General features: G+C 36.8%; 1 protein-coding gene across 1 annotated transcript in view; it reads left to right on the top strand.

Annotated features, from left to right (window-relative positions):
• The window catches only part of Ptprq (protein tyrosine phosphatase receptor type Q), a 176,892-nt gene that overhangs the window by 81,017 nt on the left and 73,891 nt on the right, over positions 1 to 21,984 (top strand). Inside the window, 1 exon segment of the mRNA XM_038314879.1 lies at positions 6,257 to 6,580. Coding sequence (XP_038170807.1) covers positions 6,257 to 6,580 — 324 coding nt within the window.

Here is a 21,984-nt window from a genome sequence, read left to right as displayed (position 1 = left end):
CATGCCTCTGCTTGCTTCTGGCAAACAGAGCCCACCCCAAAAATGTCACTACCAAACCATGTTTAACTCTGTTCTTTTGTGTCAAGGATTCCTTTTTAAGCTCTCTCAGGTTTTAAGTTGATTTAGTTGTCCTACTTTGGGTACCAATTTGTAGTAAGGAAGGCTGCTTGTTTGTTTCCGAGCTGACTGGCAGCTCAGCCCTGAAATAATCAAACAAAACTGTATTATTTAAAATAAAGATTGACCTATTAGCTCTAGTTTCTTATTGGCTAGCTCTTACCTATTAACTTAACCCATTAATCTGTGCATTGCCACAGGCTGTGGCTTACCAGGTAAAGTTCTGACATCTGTCTCAGGTGGGGTTACATGGCTTCTCCCTGACTCCTTTTTTCTCCCAGCATTCAGTTTAGTTTTCCCACTTACCTAAGTTCTTTGCTATCAACAACCCAAAGCAGTTTCTTTATTCATCAATGATATTCACAGCATACAAAGGGGAATCTTAAATCAAATAGTTGTAGATATTTTTCTTTCTAATATATATTATAGCTTTGCTTGATTCCTTGTCTGAGATAGGGTCACTGTTACTCTGATTGGCCTTAACTTGATACTTGGACCAGGCTGTCCTCAATGTTTTGTAGTCTTTCTTTTTAAAAAGACTCTTATTATATAGCCCTTGCAGTATATACTATATAACCATGGCTAACTTTGAACTCTTTGTGTAGAATAAGCCAGCCTTGAACTCACAGACATTCACTTTCTCTGTTAACAGAGTGCTAGGATTAAAGATATCCCTGGCCACCAAAAAAAGGGAACTTAAGTAGTAAATGGAGATAACTATAACTGACCTTTGATCTTTACTGCATTTTTTATAATAATTTTAACTGTCTGTTTTTGTCACTTTTCTATTATTATGATAAAGCACCAGGACCAAGGAAACATACAGAAGGAAGATCTTATTCCAGCTTCAGGTTGAGTCAGTCATGTAAGGAGGCATGACACATATGTACACATACTTACATACATATATTTGTATGTATACATATATGCATGTATATGTATTATTTATTTATTTACATTTTGACTACAATTTCTGCTCCTTCCTGTCTTCCCAGACCCTCTCTACCACCTCTCCTCTGTCTCCCCTACCCATCCACTCATCCTCTATTTCTATTCAGAAAAGGGCATGACCCTGAAGGATATCAACAAAACATAGCATACCAAGTTAAAGTAAGAATAAGCACTTCACTTTGTGGACAAAGCAGTCTAGTATGAGGAATAGGGTCCCAAAATCCAGCAAAGGAGTAAGACATAGCCTCTGTTCCCACTGTTAGGAGTCCCACAAGAGGACCAAGCTACATGATACTTGTGTGTGCTTATATTTCTGTAACACTTTTTAAAAATAGATCACACAAACGTTTTAAATACTAAACGTTTTCTAACAAAGTCTGAAAAATTGTTTTGATTATTTTTAGTTTTTGTAAATATAATTAAAAATTATCAGATGGCTAAACATCCATGCAAGAAGACACACAATGTATCTGAAATGCTTAGTTACAAGAAAAGAAGTTTCAAAACTTGTTTTGCATATTTGTGTACTTAACCAGGTGAGGTGAGAAAGCAAACCATGTGACCCATCAGCCTCCTGTGGTAAAGGGCCGGCAATTTCTAAAACGTGACGCTCATAAATTAACATAATATTTAAATTATATATATATATATATATATATATATCCATCTTCAAAGTAGATACTGTAATTTAGTCCATGGAAATTGGGGAATATTTAAATCTCTAGCAAGTTTAACATAGTACTACAGGCTCTTGAGTTCAACTGTGATGAGCATGTTTTTGCTGATACAAATAATTTATGAATAAAAATGTAATTTCCTAAATGCTTTGGCCATTAATGTTGATCGCTTCATCATAGTTCAGTCATGTTTAGAAAATTCAAGCAAGCTGTGTGATTACTCCAGGAAACATGGAATGATGTGTTCAAATTAGTACCATCTGTGGGTTAAAAAAAAAGTTTGAAATTTTTAGTCATTCTTAAAGAATGGAAATCTGATTCTCCATGCTAAAGTGGGAGTAATCCTCTTTGTATCTGTAATTCAATAGGGCGGTTGACTTGAAATGGTCCAGTTCCGCATACAGTTCATCAAAAGTGAAGATATTGGGTCTAGATGAGGGTTATTGCTGGTCACTTAGGAATACTTGTGAAGTTGCCCTGTTATAGATTATCCATGCATAACAGCATCTATTGGGGGGTCTCATCATTTCTAGTTCATCTTTCTAGATACGTTGAATGGAAAAATGTGTGCTGTATTTGATGCCACATCAAAATCAAAGGTCTGTTTCACTGAATTAGAATTCATTCACACAAATACTTGCTGGGGAACCACAGTCTCCAATTGTTGATTTTGTGTGTTTGTCCCATGGTATGAAACAGAAGAGTTTGCTGCACATAAGCATATGTTTCCACTATCAACAGTAAGGAAATTGTATATCTGGCTTTCTCAGGCAAAAGTATGACTTTATTTACAGTTTCCTTCTTTGGAATACTTACTTGGGAAAAACTGGATTCTGTGAACCAGTAATTGACTGAAAAATTATTCTGCATCAATTTTTTATTGAAGTCTCATTTGCTAATATCATAGTTGAAAGACAACGTTGCTCCCCCAGCCACAGATAACAATTGTGTCTCCTGATAAGATGAGGAAGAACCAGTACCTCTGCCTTTTGTAGTTCATTAACTAGCATCTGCTCTCCCGTGTATGGTTTTATACACACCTCAACATCCTCCCGCAAAACACACAGTTGTGGCAGAGTTTAATTTCTTGCGCTGGAAGGCTGCAGCTACTTGGTCCTTGCAAGGCTCCACCTTCTTGGTTGGCTTCACCCCTGGTGGTTTGAAAAACTTGGGGTCATAAGATGGAAGGAGTGGAGGTATACTTAAAAGAAAAGTGTCCTGGCCTACTTGGCTCTCAAGGGAAAGAGGCAATGAATTTGAAAAAGAACAAAGTAAATCTGAATGAATTAAATAAAAACAAAACGTCATCTCTTCACTGCACTTAGGCTAAAACTAAAATCTTAAATCAGTCTAGATGGTGTCACAGGTGATTCTGTTCCCCTCCCCACCACCACCCTGTTCCTTTTGGTCTGACTCTAAGTTGAGGTTGTTCATCTGACTAGCTATTTCTCATTGTCTGCTCTCTCAGCTGCAGAGCTTGCTCGAGTCATCTAAATAAAACCCCATGGTATGTATTCATTTAGTTGTGAATTCAAACCAGGGTGTCAACAAAGTCTAGCACATTGCTTTGAGGCAGGATCAAGTCCCTCTCCACTATATCTAGGCTGAACAAAGTATCCCCCCAAAGAGAATTGGTTCCAAAATGCCAGTACATGCAGTAGGGATGAATCCTGGTCTCACTGCCAGGGGCCTCACAGTCTGCCCCAGTCATACAACTGTCACCCACATTCAGAGGTCCTAATTTAGTCCTATGCTCGTTCCCCCTTTGCCAGTCCAGAGTCAGTGAGCTCCCATTAGGTCAGGTATCACTGTTTCCGTGGGTATCCCCATCACGGTCTTGACCTCTTTGTTCTTATTCTCACTCCTCCCTCTCTTTGACTGGACTTTGGTAGCTCAGCCCAGAGTTCCGCTATGAATCTCTGTCTCTGCTGCCATCAGTTGCTGGATGAAAGTTCTATGATGGCATTTAAGAGTCATCAATCTGACTACAGGACAAGGCCAGTTCAGGCACCCTCTCCTCTGTTGCTTAGGGTCATCCTTGTGGATACTAGCTGCAAAGCAAAGGAAACGAGTCTATAGTACATGATCCTAGAGAATCTAGGTAAGAAGGAGAACCCTAAGAGAGACATATATATATATATATATATATATATATATATATATATATATATATATATATATATATATCCATCCCCCTGGAAAGGGGAACTAGACAAGATCTCCTGAAAAAAATGGGAGTGTGGTGGTGGGGATGGTAGAAAAGGATGAGGAGAGGATATGGGGAGGGAGGAGGAGAACATGAGGGGATGGATGGTCAAGATGGAGAAGGACAGAGCAAGGAAGGAGATATCCTGATTGAGGGAGCCATTGTGGGGCTAGTAAGAAACCCAGCATTAGAGAAATTCCCAGGGGTAATTCAAAATTTTAAGACATGAAGCCTACCTCTTCCACAGAATTCCAGGCACACATAGACATCTATTATTTCTAATTTCTACTGAGTATCTGAAAGGCATTTCAGAATTACCATACTAAAAATAAAACCTTATCCTTTCTTCCAGACCTTCCTCTCCATCCACAGAGCTCCGATCTTTTGATTGGTTCTCATCTTTCAGTTTGCTCAGTCTCATGGCCTGGGCACATTCAGTTCCCCTCCCCTTCCTCTCACCCTCCAAGTAGCACAGAAGTTAACCCTGCCATCTCCTCTACAAGACATATTTGGGGTTTGAAAGGTCTTTTCCCTTCTCTTGCCACCATCTGAGTCCAGACCACTGGGGCCCTTCGCACTGACATGACAAACCCTACACATTCCTTTCCCCATTCTCATCCTTGTCTCCCTTCAGTCTGTCTTAACTCAGTAGCAGGAATGGTTCTGCAGACTCATGCTGGAGCCCGCCTTACCTTTGCTGATGGGACAGCCATAACAACACTCTGATAATGCGCACAATCTGGGCTGCAACTCTCGAGCCTCCGCTCCTGCTAATCACTCCTCACTCCTTGTTATTTTGCAGCAAAGCAAAGCATCATCCTATAATCGTCACTTGAATTACGGTTTCCTCTACCAGAGTTAGACCTCTTGGAAGTATTTATACAGCTTCCTCCCTCTCCTTTATCAGGAAGTTAATGTCTTCTCATTTAAGGTATTATTTTCCAAGAAGCCCTTCTTCCATTCCCACTTTACCTTTTCTTCTACATCAACAATTACCTTCCAATTCACTATATACAACACTATCTGTATATTTTAAGCTTTTCTATGTGTATGAATGTTTTGTGTGCATGTTTTATGTACACTGCATGTGTCTCTTGTGTGTACAGAGACCAGGAGAGGGCACCAGATCTCCAGGAACTGTAGTCAGGGAAGGTGGTAAGCAACCCTGTGGGTGCTGGGAAGAGAGCTTAGGGTCTTCTGTGGGGAAAGCAAGGTCTTTTAACCATGGAGCCGTCTCTCCATTGCCCATATTATGTATATTTTTATTATACTTTAATATAAATTTATTTAATTAAATAATTTTTTAAAATATAAATTTCACCAAGCAAAGATCTGGATTTGTTTACTGTAGATTTGGTACCTACAGTATTATCCATACTAGTAGATGATCTTTACATATTTATTAAGGATTTTACTAATTTCACATATTTAGGAATGAGTGAGTTTTCTGAACATTTATTAACTTCACTGTTAATCTGAGTATTGGCATAATTTTCATTAATATTTCAATTTTTAAAAGTCAAAATCATTTTTATGTCATTTAAAAAAGGGCATTAAAGGTATGGATAAGCATTCATGGTTGAGTACAGTTTCAATACTACTTAGCCTATTGATCTTTCATATTTCTAACTATAATATGCTTTTATTACTTTAAATTTTCTTTAAAAACATGAGCTTTAGTGTATACTGACTGCCCAACAGTGGGCTCAGAGTCTGATAGAAAGTTCCCAGTTATTAAAGTAAAGTGTTGTAGGGCTCCTACTAAAAGCACACGGTTGTGACAATATATTGTTATGTTAGTCTGTATGGTAATACTAGTGTGGCTGGGGATGTTTCAGAAAGGGTTAACTTTCATTATACACAATATCAATGGAGTTCAATTAATTACATGAATTTATTAAGTAAGCTTGCTTACTTAAAACAGTTTTTAATCAAAACTTCTAATAAAAAGAATGTGCTTATTGCTTACTAGATACCTAAATAATTAAAATCCTCCTTAGGAACAGAACAATAAAAATTCAGGCTGTATCTAGGGAAGTTCTAAGGATGATGTAAGCATATGATTATCTTTGTCTCCATAAATTTTTCTATGCAAATCCAGAGTGTTTCTCTACAACCACTTCAGAGTGGGGTTTACAGTCACATTAGAAATGAAGAATAACCAAAATGTTGGAAATGATGGCCCCCAAAGGATCAACATGAGATTCTGCTCATTAAGGGTGACAATAACGAGTTGAGCGTTATCATGTGACTTGTCTTCGCAGGTTGCATTATAGTGTTTGTAACTTTTCCCTTTACGTTTCAGTTCCCAGTGTTCCCACAAATATAGCTTTTACTAATGTTCAGTCAACTAGTGCAACGCTAACATGGATTAAACCCGACACTATCCTTGGCTACTTCCAAAACTACAAGATCACCACTCAGCTCCGTGTTCAAAGATGCAGTGAATGGTCATCTGACGAGTGTGTTGAACACCAGAAGGTTCAATTCCTCTATGAAGTGAACATAACAGAAGAAACGGTGTATGGACTAAAGAAATTTAGGTGGTACAGATTCCAAGTGGCTGCCAGCACCAACGCTGGTTATGGAAATGCTTCCAGTTGGATTTCTACACAAACCCTGCCGGGCCGTGAGTATTGTCTTGACATATTTATTCCTACTGCTTCTGTTATGCTAATGGTTTTTACTGTGTACAAAATCACCAAATGTGAAAATGAGTTATTATGCAAACTAACGTATGCAGCAACATATTTGCTTTTAATTTAAACAAAACTAAGTGTAAAACTAAATTGCAGTGATTGTTAGAACTTTTTATATACACCTAGAACTGTGTCAACATCTTAGAGTCTTATATTACAACAAGGAATTATGGGGACACTCTCTTATGGAATACCATTAAGCCATATTGATTAGCCATATGCTGACCTAGAACGATACCTGAACATTCACTTCATATATATTGTTTTCGTGACTTTTTTTTGGTTTTCTGAAATGGGGTTTCTCTCCAGTTTTGGATCCTGTCCTGGAACTAGCTCTGGTAGACCAGGCTGGCCTTGAACTCACAGAGATCCACTTGCCTCTGCCTCCCAAGTGCAGGGATCAAATTGTGTACCACCACCGTCTGTCAGTTTTGTGACTTTTATGTAGAATTTTCAACTTTTTTTTTTATTGAAACCCACACAAGCATACATAACACAAACACTGTAAATGTGATGACCCTAATAGATGTCAGTTCCTGGGAAAATTATTACTAAGCATCTGATAAACACCTTAAGATAGGGAGAAGAAAAAATAATATAAAGAAGCATAATCTGTCATAATAATATTTACAGTTCAAATTTAGGGAAAAGTCCTGAAAATACATTTCTTTTTGGAAATAATTGAGTATAGGTAAAGATTACTCTTAAGTTTAAGTTTCATAATTTAAAATAACTGGTCTCCCCATTTACTTAAGAAACATTAATAGCCATGTTTGGGTCCTGTCTTCATAGAAGTGTGGGAATTTCCATGAAATGTAAATGATTTGCAAGTCAAATTCTGAATGCCAGATTTATGTAGATGGTCTCTGAAAACCCATCTTTGACCCAGGCCTAACCCTTCTGAGTCAACATAGCTGCTCATGCCAGCACTACCCCCCTTCTGTGTTAACTTATACACAACAACAAAATACAAATACCTGGTCAAAGGGACTTAAGAAAGAGGGACTTATTTTATCTTATAATTCCACAGAGATTAGTCCACAATTGGGGGGGAGGGCATGGTATCGGGAGCATGCCCACCACTCGACACTTTGCACCCGTAGTCATGAAGCAGAGCAAGAACCAGAAGTAGACCAGTCTATAAAACCTCTCCACCGGCCCTTCAGTGGGGTGCTTCCTCCAGAAAGCCTCCTTCCACTAAAAATTCCACAATCTTCCCCAAATTTCCAGTAGCTGGGGGTGAAATATTCAAACACGAACCTGTCGGGGACATTTTATATAAAAGACAACACCCTCTGAGTACAGAGTTTAAACTGGTCCTCTCTTAATCAAGGCTCTTATTCAGAGATTCCTTTCAAATTAAAATAATATTTTCCAAAAAAAAATTTTGTTCTTATTAGCAGACAGACAAAGACTGACTGACACACACACACACACACACACACACACACACACACACACACACACACACACGATTTTTATTGACAAATGGATTCTGTTGTGGGACCTACTAGCTAATAAAATAAGCTTTCATCTAGACGCTTTGTCTGGTCCCTTGACCATATCTTTTGTTGCCGTTCCCTGGAGTGCCTGGGTCATTTTTATCATAGCGATTAACAAATGTCGTTTAGTGTAATTCTATACTGAACATAGAATCCCCCACATTCAGTTTTCAGCACATTGCTTATCCGAGTCCTTTTCTTTAATACTTTGGCTTTTCTGGAAAATATTCCCCCTTAGTTTTCTTGTCCCCCCCCCCTGACTTTCCGGTCAGTCCTTTCTTAGTTACTCTTGCTTATTTTTCCTGCCCTGTTTTTTTTTTAATTCTAAATGTTGGAATATCCAGAAACTCATACATGTCTTTTTCTTTAATATTGCATAGCATCAGGAGATCTTACATTAATTAGATTTCTTCTGTCCTCTGACTTTATGTCTACTTACATATTGATTATACTTGAATCTGTATAGTCCCAAATGCTCAGTGCTCCCAGGAACTGTATATCTATATGACTTGATAGCATTAGACAGGTATGTCTGATAAACCTTTTGAAATAAGTAAAATCTAAACACAAAATCTCCCCATAGCCTTCCCTTAGTTATCTTTGTATACACTATTATTTACTTACAGAAAAAGAAAATATAGACAGTGTTCTTTTCCTCTTCTATATGTCTAGGATTAGCTTCAACTAAGTGAATTAACTTGACTTTTTATTGCTGACTTGTAACCACCTTTTCCTTACTTCCACCTCCTGTTTATGCTATAGTATTTTTAGTGCTAAAATTCCTGCTTTTTTTTTTGGCTGAAATGTTATACCCTGTCTTTCTTAGCCTGATCAGAAGAAAGTATTTATATAACCTTCTATTTAATGATTTATGTTTAGAATCATTTATGACATCTCCATCTAAAATAGCCGTGTAGTTATTTTTATAACACCATCTTACAGTGAATAAATAATTACCTAGTTATTTTTAAAGTTTTTGTTGGTTGTTACTGGAACCTAATTAGCTGGGATAATTTCTGATAATAGTGGATACTCTATAGGAATTTCTCAAATAAATGAAAAGTTGACTGAATAAACTATAGAACTATAGTTGATAAGGGAGAAGGAGTTGTTTTCCAGTGTGGGTGACAATTAGGATGCCAATGCTGAGAGAGAGAGAGAGAGAGAGAGAGAGAGAGAGAGAGAGAGAGAGAGAGAGAGAGAGAGAGAAAATGTAAAAAAAAAACATTTGATTCAGTTGGGATAAGTCAATAAGGATAGTCATTTTAAATGCTATTATTTGAGAAAACATTGCTATTCTTTTTATTTTTTTGGAAAATTTTGTATACAAGTACTAAATTTGTGTCACTTTTACTCCTCCTTCTTCTCCCTTCAGCTCCTGCAGCATTCTGCCTAATTTCCTTTCAAATCCATGGCCTCTTCTTCCATAATTATTGTAACACACACACACACACACACACACACACACACACACACACACACACCGCTGATTCCATTTGCAGTTGCTCTTATGTGTTTAGGGTTGACCTCTTGGGATTAGATAACCTATCAAAATGCTCATCTCTGGAGAAAACTGATTAACTCTCTCTGAGCAGTTGTTGATTGCCTATAGTTCTTTATTTAGAGGTGACACCTGGTGAAACTCCCCCATCCTCATTGGCAGGCCCACTGGTTGCCAAATCTTGCTTAGACAACCATATTGCTGAGATCATTGACGTAGCCTTCCTATCACACCTACAAGGCGCTATCACACCTATAAGGCATCCTAGTCCACTGGCTCTTACAACCTTTCCCACCCCTCTCTCGTGGTGTTTCTTGACCCGCGAGTTTAGGGTTGCACTGTAAATTTAACCCGTTGGGTTTGGGCAGCCCATTCTCACCTGTTCTTAGCATTTGGGCTAGTTTTGGATGTCTGTAATAATCTCCATCTGGGGCAAAAAGAAACTTCTTTTTTTTTGAGAGGAGAAGTACAGCGACTATGGGTATAGGGATCAGTGTTCAAAATACTGTTAGAAGGTCTTTTGGCTTAGGAAAACGGCAACAGTGGGCTCCCCTCTCAGGTCTATGTCCTCTGCAGGCACAGGAAGCTGAAACCGTAAAGAAACTGACATGTAAATATGAAAGCGTGGGCAAAGCAGGAGGGGCAGGAGGGGCAGGAGGGGCAGGAGGGGCAGGAGGGGCAGGAGGGGCAGGAGGGGCAGGAGGGGCAGGAGGGGCAGGAGGGGCTCCTGACAGCAGTAGGCAAAATGACAAAGTGGGACTTGTAACTAAAAGAACAAACTTTAAAGCCCAGGAATCTATATGTGATTGGAAAGAGTATCACAATGAATAAAGCTGACTGATATGAGACAATTGAATGATAGGAACAATGGAAAATTAACAGATAATGTATTATCTACAGGCCAGTTTCCTCCTGCCCAACTATTTGGTTTTCTTGTGTAGCATGGTTAATAAAAACCCAGAGACAGAAATTGGGGTTCAACTTGAAGGTCAGAAAAGCAAAGCAGCCAGCCACTGGCTCTTACCTCGACTTCAGTACGTAATGGCGATCCTGCCTCCAGGAATCTCAGAATGAGACTGTGTGTGAGAGCTGTCCCCTCCTGCCTTACATTCCTCTCTAGGGCTGGGATTAAAGGTTTCTGTGACAAACTAGTGTGGCTATTGGGATTAAAGTGTGTGTCACCATTGCCTGGTCTGTAAGGCTGACCAGTGGGGCTGTTTTACTCTCTGATTTTCAGGCAAGCTTTATTTACTAAAATACAAATGAAAAAATTTGATGTTTGGTAGAAAACAGCAAGGTTAGGTATTTTTAAGTGAACACACTTACCTTTTAACTTGCAGGTAATTTTTAAAAATTAAAAAAAAACATGTTTCTATGGTGATATGCAAGAGAGAGGGAGGGAGGGAGGGGGGTATGGGTAGACGGGAGGGGAGGGAAGGGGGAGGAGGAGTGGAGGAGATGGAAATTTTTAAATATAAAAAAAATAAACCATGGGGAAAAAAAAGAATTCTGCAATGAAAAAAAAAACATGTTTGGTTGTGTATCTCAAACACATCACATCTGGCCTGTTCATTTGCAACTTTGGGATAGGATATGCCTGTTTCTCAGTGTCTTCTATGAAGAGTTCCATCCTGCATCCTGTGAGGGGCTTGCTCATGAAGTGTCTACTTCTACCCACACACTGCCTCAGGAAGTAAGCTCTCTAAATGCGCTGACTCTTAAAGAGACACTTAAGGCTACCATAGATTTGTTTAATTAGCATAACAACGTATCACATCAATTCAGAATCTAACAAATAAAGTGAAGAAGTTGGATTCTTGACATGTCATGTGCTTGAATTGCTAGTTGAACACTATTCCTTACACTGCTTTCTGACACTTCTTACCCATTGTTAAGACTTTACTATCATATTGTTTGCAGAAACAGATGACTAAATTACATTCAGTTTGAGATCAGTCAGTCAAGATGCATGGGTATTTTCAACCCCTTCTGGGGTGGAAAAGAAATAACTATTCTAATCTTAATAACTGGGAAAAAATAGTTGCATAGTGAATAGAAAATATATGTGTGTATATATTATATATGTTTATTGTATATTATTACATCATATACTATACAATAATATATTAATAGGTCATTTAAAAATTATATATATTGTTCTGTTTGCTATGCAACTATTTTTCCAGTTATAGTGTAATGATATATAATATACATATAATAACATATACATATATGGTATAGAAAATGAAAATATACTTCATGTATTATATATTTAGCACATGTGTACCTTTGCTACATGTGTCATACATACATGAAATGATATTTAAAAATAAAAAGCATTCAAACAGTCAAATATTAAAATTCTTAAAGAGCAGTTATGTTTAACTAGTCTAGTCAGTTAACTCAAAACTGGAGATAGATTATTTTTTGCAAATAATCATTTATATATGTGTATCGGTGCATATTTTAGCTTTATGAAAGTATATTATGTTTTTAGCATTCATAAAGCCATACCTCTTAAAAGCAGGAGTCTTTTGTGTGAGTATAATAAATTAATTCTTTAACTAATGAAGAGTTTGTTTACTTATCTTTTATTCTAAGGAGTATGGCAACTTCTTAATCTAATAGAAGAAACATTTTTTCTAATGATAAATATTTTAATTTCTGAACTACATATATGTGCAGTAAAACACTATTTTGTTAATTTTATGAAACCTGATTTTATTTTATATAAAAGACTAAAAGATGCTACATATATTATTATATGATAATAAACATATGTATACATGTGCTACATGTATGCTTGCATGGTGAACTGACATTTAAAATAAAAAGTAATTATAGGTGGACATGTGGTGCACACTTTAATCCCAGCATCTGGGAGGGAGAGGCAGGTGGATCTCTATGAGATCAAGGCCAGTGAGGTCTATATAGTGAGTTCCAGGACAATCAGAGAAAACAGACAATGAAAATGAATTAAAATAACCAAACAAAAATCTCTTTAAAAACAGTCATGTTTTCAGCACTTAAATAATGCACAGGTTTCCTTATGTCAAAAATTAATAAACATTTTATAAAATCTTATACTCCAGATGAAAATAGTTAATGTTTTAGATTACTCTCTACAATTGGAAAATGGTGTGCTGTTTCATCATACAATTTAAGACAAAGTATTTAATCACATACCTGCATTATATGAGAAGAAAACTGAAGCAATGAAATAAAATAATGTTTCATGTAAGTGTGTGTTTTGTTTAGCTTGTGAGAAGTTGTCCCTAAGCATCTATTAATACAACAACTTACTAGCACTTGGGTGCCTTTAAGACAGGGATCGTGCTTGATGATTAGTCTGAAATTAAACTGTTCAAAAGTTGAACATCAAAAAATGTCAAAGTGTGACTCACAAGTGTAAAGGCTGGTTTACAGCATCAGAAAGTTTTATTATTGAATCTCTCTGCGCTCATAAAGAAGAGCAACAGGACAGAATCTCTCTGGGTTAGAATGCAAGTTGGGAGCTAAATTGTCTTTGAATGTGAATCTGCAAATATAAACCAGAATGAAGAGAAGAAATGATACCCAGGCAATTCAAACTATGCTTCTTTCTCCCTTGTTCTGTGGTCTCCATAACTGAAGCAAAATGTTTTCTCCTTAAATCAGCTCTATAGAAATTATATCTGTATTTTGTTCTGTATGGATATAGACACAAAGCACAAAATTACAAGGCAGAGAGAGTGATTTAACTTAAAGCATCAACTTACAGATTATTATATCCATCCTTTTGTTTCTAATTATCCTTAGCCTCAGTTTGCGCTGTGTGGTCTGAGAGTATAGCATAGAAATTGGTTAAATCTTTGTGTTGTACAACAGGCATGCATAATAATAAGGAAACAGATAACATTAAAGAAGTGTGGGTGTGAAATTAGTATGGAATGAAGAGGGAATCTCATTACGTGCATCTCGTATAGACCACCAGGACAGAGGGACTGTAAGAAAGGAAAATTCCTGGGGTAGAGCTTAGGTTGTGAAAACCACAGGATACCATACTCATGAGGAATTTTAACTACCCAAACATCTGTCAGGTTAAAAAAATTCAACAAAACATGCCTCATCAAAGAAGTTTCTAAGGAATGTAACTTTAACAAACTAAAAAAGAAGAAAAGACAAGCAGAGGACTGAGTGCAGCTTAACGTGTTTTTAAAAGTTGTTAATGCATTGCCATGTCTTGTCTTTTCTTAATTAAATTTGTAAAATACACTTACAAGCAATGTTAGAGCAACACAATTATAGAGAGACAATGTCAAAGTGATGTTAGCCATAAATAGGAAATTGAATCCAGGACACACAAAAATCCACTGCCTGGATACAAGAAATACTCTGTTAGAATAGTTCTACCCTCCTGTCACTAGGGAAAATAGACCAATTATAATTCATTCTATATGAAATCAGCCAGACGCTGTTGAAACTTCTCTATATTAGTTGCCTAGAACTATCAAATCTGCCTCTTAATAACATTTCTCCTTTAGACCTGTATGTTGATGTTGTTGGCCCACCATTTTAGATTTCCAAAGATTCAATTGCCAGACCCCTCTGTGCCATGGTCAGTCTTTTCCTTCCTTTTGTTTCCTGGCTCAACATACTAAGCAACTAATTGTGTAGTTGTCAATGTAGCAACAGAGGAATCATTCCTAGTTCTTGTTTTTGTCTATTTGCACCATCCATGAAATTTTCTGTTTAAATCGTTCTTGTTTTTGTATTTATTTTTCTTTTGTTAAAGTTTCCAAGAATATTCTTCATATCTGTCTTCTGGATTAGAACAAAAAATACTTTAACATCTGTTCTGTTTTCTAATTTTTAACCACACCATTTCTATGATGAAAATTTTTTGATGCTTTTGTATGTGTATGTGTAAACCATACCCTTCAGTATTCTTTAGACAACCATTTGCTCCTTTGTACTCCTGTATTTCTTCTGTTCTTAGTGTCCTTTCCATACTCTTGTGAAGACCAGCTACCTTTTCTTTTCAATTTGTATTTAAAAAAAAAAAACTTCTAGACATTTCCCTTTTTGCTTTTGCCTCCAAAAATGTGTTTCTAAAATATTAAACAAATTACATCATAATTTATTTTGTTCTTTGATGGGACTTTGAGTACCTTAAAGGCAGAAATAATCAGGTAACCATTACTCATTAATTCTTCCATCCTTTATGCATTAGTACCTATGATGTACTATAGATATTGAAGAAAGATGTGATTTGATGAACAAACATTTCAAATCCAAATCTATGTTTCAAAATAATTCATGTAAATTTTCTTAGTTTTTTGAATTTTGTCCTTGAAATATTTGTATAGGTGTTGTTATAAGTAAAATCCATCCAGCGAGTTACTGTTCATGTTGAATAGATTTAGCTTCTTTTTAAGAATTGGTCTACTTAATACTTTTTAGAATTTTGAGTTTTCTTTTTAATAATAAGCATATATCTGAATTTTTTTACAGGAAAGAAGTATGTACCTAATATTTCTGTCAGGGCTTCAAACAGTGAAGAAATAACTTTCTAAAATGAATCTAAACATTCATCATATTTCATACATTTTAGAATGACTGAATAATTCAAAGTACATAAACAACTTGTTGAAATAATGAGATATAATAAATGTACAGTGTGAAGGAAAATTACTCACATAGGGCACAAAAGGGAAGTACACTGTGTTACACCTAGGGTGCTACCGCACAAGTAAAAGATAGTTGGTAGTCTGAAGAGACAGACAGTAAACATATAACGTTTCATGATATCATTTAATAAATAGTGTCAAATGAGCTGTTTCAGATTATTAAACCAATGTCCCAGAATTCAAAATATATTTTATTGAAATTTCATTAACATAAACAAAAAGACTGTTTTGCAATAAATTTATTAAATCCTACAAAATAAATTATAAAGGTTATCACCATGTTTTTTTTTTTTTTAAAAAAAAATTTGGCTTTTAGGCCACTCTTCACAGAGTAGGAAGGAGACTCCTACTGTCCTATTTATGGTTCAACCCTAGTTTCTCTTTTCATAATTAAAACAATCGCCTCCTTTCTCAGCACAAACTTCAAATCTCATTTCTAGTTGGATTTGCTTTCACTCTACAGAGAATAATCTTTCATTTGATTTAGAAGGATCTATAAAGGAAGATTAGTATGTTGGGAGTTTGGGTTTGTAACTACCTCAGCAGCCTCAGTAACTAAATCATCAAAAATTCAGGTATTTTTTCATCTTTAAGATATAATAAAAACTCATAGTTGACTATGGAAAACTGTAAATAAAAAACATGGTTGCTGTACCTCTGGAGTGTTAATGAAAATGTTTTTTATTTATTTTCATCAAATATATCTTGATAATATTCTTTCTTCTCTCTCTCGACTGTGATCAGATCCTCCCTCTCTACCTCCTTACCCACAGTTCCATTCTCTCTCTCTTTCTTTCTTCCTCTCTTTCTCTCAAAGGAAAAAGAAAAACCACACAAAGAATAAAAGTCAAAAATTAGAATAAACAGGCAAAAATTAATAAAACAAAAAAATTCTAAAACAAAGTAAAGGGCACACAAAGGATATGGAATCTATTTTGTGTTGACCAAGTACTTTTGGGAATAGGGCCCACCCTCTAAGTATAGTTGGTGTGCCAGTGACACCCCATTGGAGAAAAGGGATTTTCCTTTTTCTCACAGTTATAAATGGCAACTAGCTTCATGGTTAGGGGTGTGATTTTGCACACACTTCCCCTTCTCCTTGTTGGTATTGTTATCTGGTTTGAACATGTGCAGGCCTTGAGCCTACTCTCCAAGACTCTGTGAGATCACATGTCCACCAGCCCTGCTGTGTCTGGATGGGACAGATTCTGAGACTCATTCTGACCTCTGACTCTTACAATCCTTTGGCTCATTGCTCATATAAATATCTGTGCTTTGCGAGGAAAAGTTTGATAAAGATATTCAAAATGTCTCGGCACATTGTCCACTTGGGTGCCTCTGTTAATTCCTGCCTACTCCAAGAAGAAGCTCTTCTGATGAGAGTTGAGTGGTGTATTGATCTACAGGTATAGCATTATGCTATTAAGAGTCATTTTTATTGCTGTGACCCTTTAACAGAATAACAGTAGCAGATTTTCCTTTAGGACCCCTGCCCTATGTTGTCTCAGGTTCTTTGCCAGTGTAACAATGTGAGGTATGGGTTCCGTCTTATGGAATGGCCTTAAATGAAATCATAACATTTGTGCTATGGTTGCATCAGTGTATCTTACAGTGTGGTCTCAGTTATGGGTTTCAGGGTTTCTAGTTGGGCAATATAAATAATTACTTTTCTCAGGCTGGTAACTGAATGGAGAGCTGTAGGCTCCATTATCCATTATTCAGAACAATGATAGCAACAGTAATCTTTTCTTTTTCTTTTTAGATACAGTGTTTCTCTGTGTAACAGTCCTAGCTGTCCTGGAACTAGCTCTTCTAGACCAGGCGGCCTCAAACTCACAGAGATCCACCTGCCTCTACCTCCAAGTGATGGGATTTAAAGGCGTGCACCACCACCACCACCCGGCAGCAGCAGTAATCTTAAGGGATGGTCATGTGTTGTACTCATACAGCCCTAATGACTGCACACCTGTACAGTCATGTACCGTGTTCATCTGTAGCATTGAGCCTGGATTCTCATACCTTAGCAGGACTGGGAAAATCCTCTGAGTGGGTATAAATGTACTAGTAGACCAAGCATGGCTGTGGACATGTGAAATTTCCGCACTTGGAAGTAGAGGTGAGAGACAATGAGTTTGAGGTCATTCTAGGCCCTACACTGACTTCCAAAGCAGCCTGTAATGCACTGAGGGACATTTTCTAGAGTGGGGAAGGCAGTTCAGTAACAGTATAGGCATTATCAAGAGTGGAATAGTGCCAAGTATTATTGCCAAGAACATCTGCCAAGATGATAATTGACAAGAAATATCAGCAAGGTTATAAAATTAATCCATTAAAAACATTCAAATATATTGTTAGAAAAGGATTTTTACAGTTTTAATGTTTTCAAAATATAACTAAAAGTGTTTTTAAAATCTTATATATGAGCCGGGCGGTGGTGGCGCACGCCTTTAATCCCAGCACTCGGGAGGCAGAGGCAGGCGGATCTCTGTGAGTTCGAGACCAGCCTGGTCTACAAGAGCTAGTTCCAGGACAGGCTCTAAAAAAGCTACAGAGAAACCCTGTCTCGAAAAACCAAAAAAAAAAAAAAAATCTTATATATGTATGAGCAAATTGTATGCCTTTTTCTACAATATTAGAAATAAAATTTACATGAAATTATAAGAAATATCAGTGTGTGATATTATTAGCTTTAACTAATTGATATAATAAATATCTGAATATATTTATTCACATTTTTAGCAAATAATCCAAGCATATCCAATCACGAATGAATGGGTTGGGGCTTTCTGTAACACCACACCCTCAAAGAATACTTTGGAGGTTATTTTAATCCTTTGTTTTTGAGTTATCCTTAATGATGTCCAAATAATTATATTACCTAAATTATGCCCTTTAACAAATGAGGAACAGAGCAAAACAGCCATGTTTATTTTTCTCCTAATGTTCGATTCTGCTTCTGGTCTTACTTGAGCTGTTTTTCATTCTTTATGTGTCCCTTTCAAAGACAAGATGGACTTCGCTATATTTCTTGATGCCTTTATGGAACATGATGACCAATTATGCTCTAGAAACTTTGGAGACTGGAAGAAGCAATGGTAGCAGTAAGTTTACTTCATAGTTTATCGAGAACCAAGACAACATGGCAGTAGATCAGTTGGCGGAGTGACTGTCCAGGGGTGTGCATCCCCAGGTGATCACTAGCTCCCATAAACCTGCATAGCTATCTTCCCAGCCTTCACAGAAGCAGGAAACAACTAATCTATCCCCTTGTCTACCGCTGTTACCACATTTCCAAAGGTATGCTGACATTAGAAAGCAATGTTGCTTACACGTGTACAATAAATAGCTGTCCTGGGTGCATATTAATTAATTGTGCCTTTCCCCAGGGTTCAAATCATTGAGTATGAAGTATGGTAGTCGCACTCTTATAAATATTGAGGATGATATAGTAGCTACTGCAAAGTTATTTTGAAACTATGATACAATTTTAGAAAACGATATGTCATTCTAAATTAATACAATATTGGAATGTTTTAATTCTAATCTGGCAGTGCTAGTGTTAGAAGGGATTTTGTTCATATTTTGTATTTCTTTCATTACATTTCTATAGTAAACTTGTCTGAAATAATAATAGATGATGCCTTTAAGAATCAAATGAACTAACTACATGATAAAGTCTAATGGTGTGAGCATCCATTAATCATTTTTCCTACTTATTATATGGTGTAATTTGACATTTAGGTTCGCATTACCTGCTCTTCATGGTGCTAATATGTTGTTGTGATAACTATAGAGCAAGATTATGGTTTGTAAAATTGTAGAAATATGTTATGTACTAATAGTGTACTAACAATCCAGCCAAGGAAACCAGGGAAAGACAACCAATTATCACATTCCTGCACTACTGGAAGAAGGCATGCACTGAGATGCTCTCCCTGTGTGGAAACATTGTAAATCTAATGCTGTGTTTCTTTAGAAGCCTTTGATGCCTCAGGTCCTTTAAGATACCCAGCCTGGACTAGATTTTCTCTAGTCTTTAGAGATACCTGAAGCATAAAGCTAATTCCTCCAGGTCCAGCTCACAATTCTAGGGGTTGTTAATGACTTTGCAACACAGAAATCATAGAACCCTTCACTTAGTGATGATGGTTGTTAGAAATCACTTGATCCAGTGTGTCAGGTTCTGAATTCCCATAACCTGACTAGGAGGTATTTTTAAATAACGTTTAAACCGAACTTGAATGAAAATACACATACAGAAAAATTAAGTTACTATTCATAGATCTCAGGATTTTCAACCTTGTGAATTGCTATCACTTCTTATTTTTATTTAACATGTATTTATTTAGGAAATCCACCCACAGAGTGATACACTTAAAAATTATTGAATATTTAGTATAAAGGTTTCAACCTTAATTTACAGGGATGGGTAAACAGTAACACTCCAAACAAGTCTTTGAATGTTACACTACTGATAGTGTAATATCAGACACACCAATGCACATTGGTTCTTAAAGTGGATCAGGCTTGGGGGTAGTCAAACTTTTATATGGACCAGGCAAAATGATGGCGTATCCAGACTCACCTTTCAGCTAACACACTTAGCATGGAGACACAGATGGATGGGAAAGATGACCCTGACCCGCATGAGACCCGCATTCCTGTGCAAGGATAGAAGCATGAAAATCAGGAAATGATGGTTATTAGCTGCAGAAAATGCATTATTGTGAAAGCCGGGGGGGGGGGGAAGTGCTCACGAGAGGAAGTGATTGGATTATGGGGAATGAGAGAATAAGGATAGATCATGCCTACTGAGAAAATTGCTGTGATTTATAAGAAAAGGGTATAGCGGTATCTTGGCCCATTAGTGACTAGATTCATTTCACAAACAATCCTAAATCAGAATGTGACAGTTGACGGGGAGACAAACAATGAATGTCTCCCAAAGATGCTTAGAGCTTACTGAGCTTTGAAACTGTTAAAGTCTGAGCGCCTCGTAGGTTTGCTTCCCTTAGCTTCCTTTATTTTAGAATTTAGCTAAATATTTTTGTATTTTCTTTTTATGTGTTTGTAGTAATAGATTATCACACACTGTAGCCAAGTAAGAAGATAATGCTGGCATACTTTATTAGGCATTCTTGGAATTTTGATAATTTCCACACAAAAGTTACCCAGAAGCCTCTGAGATGCCTGAGTGCTTACATAATTTTAAAGGTGGTGAAATAATTAAATGCTTAATCATAAAGGATGGTCTTTTGATATTTTAAATATTTCTTTTAAATTTACTATGATTGAGATAATTATTTTTCATTTCTTCAGATAGAATGCATATTGTCATGCACAAATACTATACTTATATTTGTTAGTATATTTATCTGCTTTTCATAGTCTCAATTTAGGAGGTCTAATCTTTTGTAGCTCTAGTTGATGAAATATGAAATTTTTCACAGAAGCAGTTGACACAGGCTACTTTTTTGTAAAGCGGGCAATTCGATCATTAAATTTGCTGAAAATGAAAATGTAGTTTAGAGAGATTATTTCTTAAAAGAAAGAAACTATGAAAGAAGAACAACTGCAGAGAGCTCAGAAATGACATTTTGCACAAATCAGCAAGGGGCTGGATAGCTTGCTTTAAAGAAAAAAATGTTTGATCAGTGTATGGAACATAAAATATTTAGTTGCCTGGGAGGGTGGATGTATCACGAGTGATTTCTGAATGTCATGTTTCTCTCCGCTCTGCTTGGGGTAGCTGGCACTCCCCGATGGGTGCTTTGATTGCTTGCATTGAAGGAATGCTTGCAGGGTTGGCATTTTACAGTAAGAGATAAAAAAAAAGTTAAGCAAGGCATTTTGCTTCTTTCTGAGCTGGTATACAGATGTACTGGCAAATCCAGGTCTTCCTGGGAGAGAGATGGGGATCTGTCCTCAGCTGAGATTTAAAGATGCATACTCAAGACCAAGAAGGTGTAGATGTAGTCTCTTGAAAAGATTTCCCAAACCAAACTACCCTCAATAAAGACACAAAACTCAATTTGCCACTCTTTTTTTTATTTTTAATTAATTAATTAATTAATTAATTAATTTTTTTTTTTTTTTTGCTTTTTCGAGACAGGGTTTCCCTGTAGTTTCTAGAGCCTGTCCTGGAACTAGCTCTTGTAGACCAGGCTGGCCTCAAACTCAGAGATCCGCCTGCCTCTGTGTCCCGAGTGCTGGGATTAAAGGCGTGCGCCACCACTGCCCGGCTCAGTTTGCCACTCTTGAGTCAGAACAATTCTCAATAATTGTTCATGGTGTCAGGACAATAGCAGGAAGAAGAATTTGTCTTTAACTGCAATCCCAGCAGCTCTGAGCTTGATCATTTCATGGAGAAGAATCAGCTAGGTTCGAGAGATTCTTTTCTCCTTCCATCTAGGTGATTCATGGGGTAAGCGGGACATGAAGGCTTCTCCCTTCCTAAGTGAGATTAAGGTTCCCATAAAGGAGACCTCATAGAGCATTTGGCTAGCTTGCCCTTCTGCTTCCTAGCATGTAATGATAGAACACTTCAAGTATGAAGTAGGCATCAGGAGCCTTAATCTACAGTGGCCCTTTCTCCTTCATGATAATAATTTATTGTTATTATTTTTGCCCAGGATTTTTTTGCCCAGGAGACTCTAGCATTA

Source organism: Arvicola amphibius, chromosome 17, assembly GCF_903992535.2.
Source record: "Arvicola amphibius chromosome 17, mArvAmp1.2, whole genome shotgun sequence".
NCBI lineage: Eukaryota > Metazoa > Chordata > Mammalia > Rodentia > Cricetidae > Arvicola > Arvicola amphibius.
The sequence above is the reverse complement of the archived record's forward strand: the minus strand, read 5'-3'. Positions and strand labels throughout refer to the sequence as shown.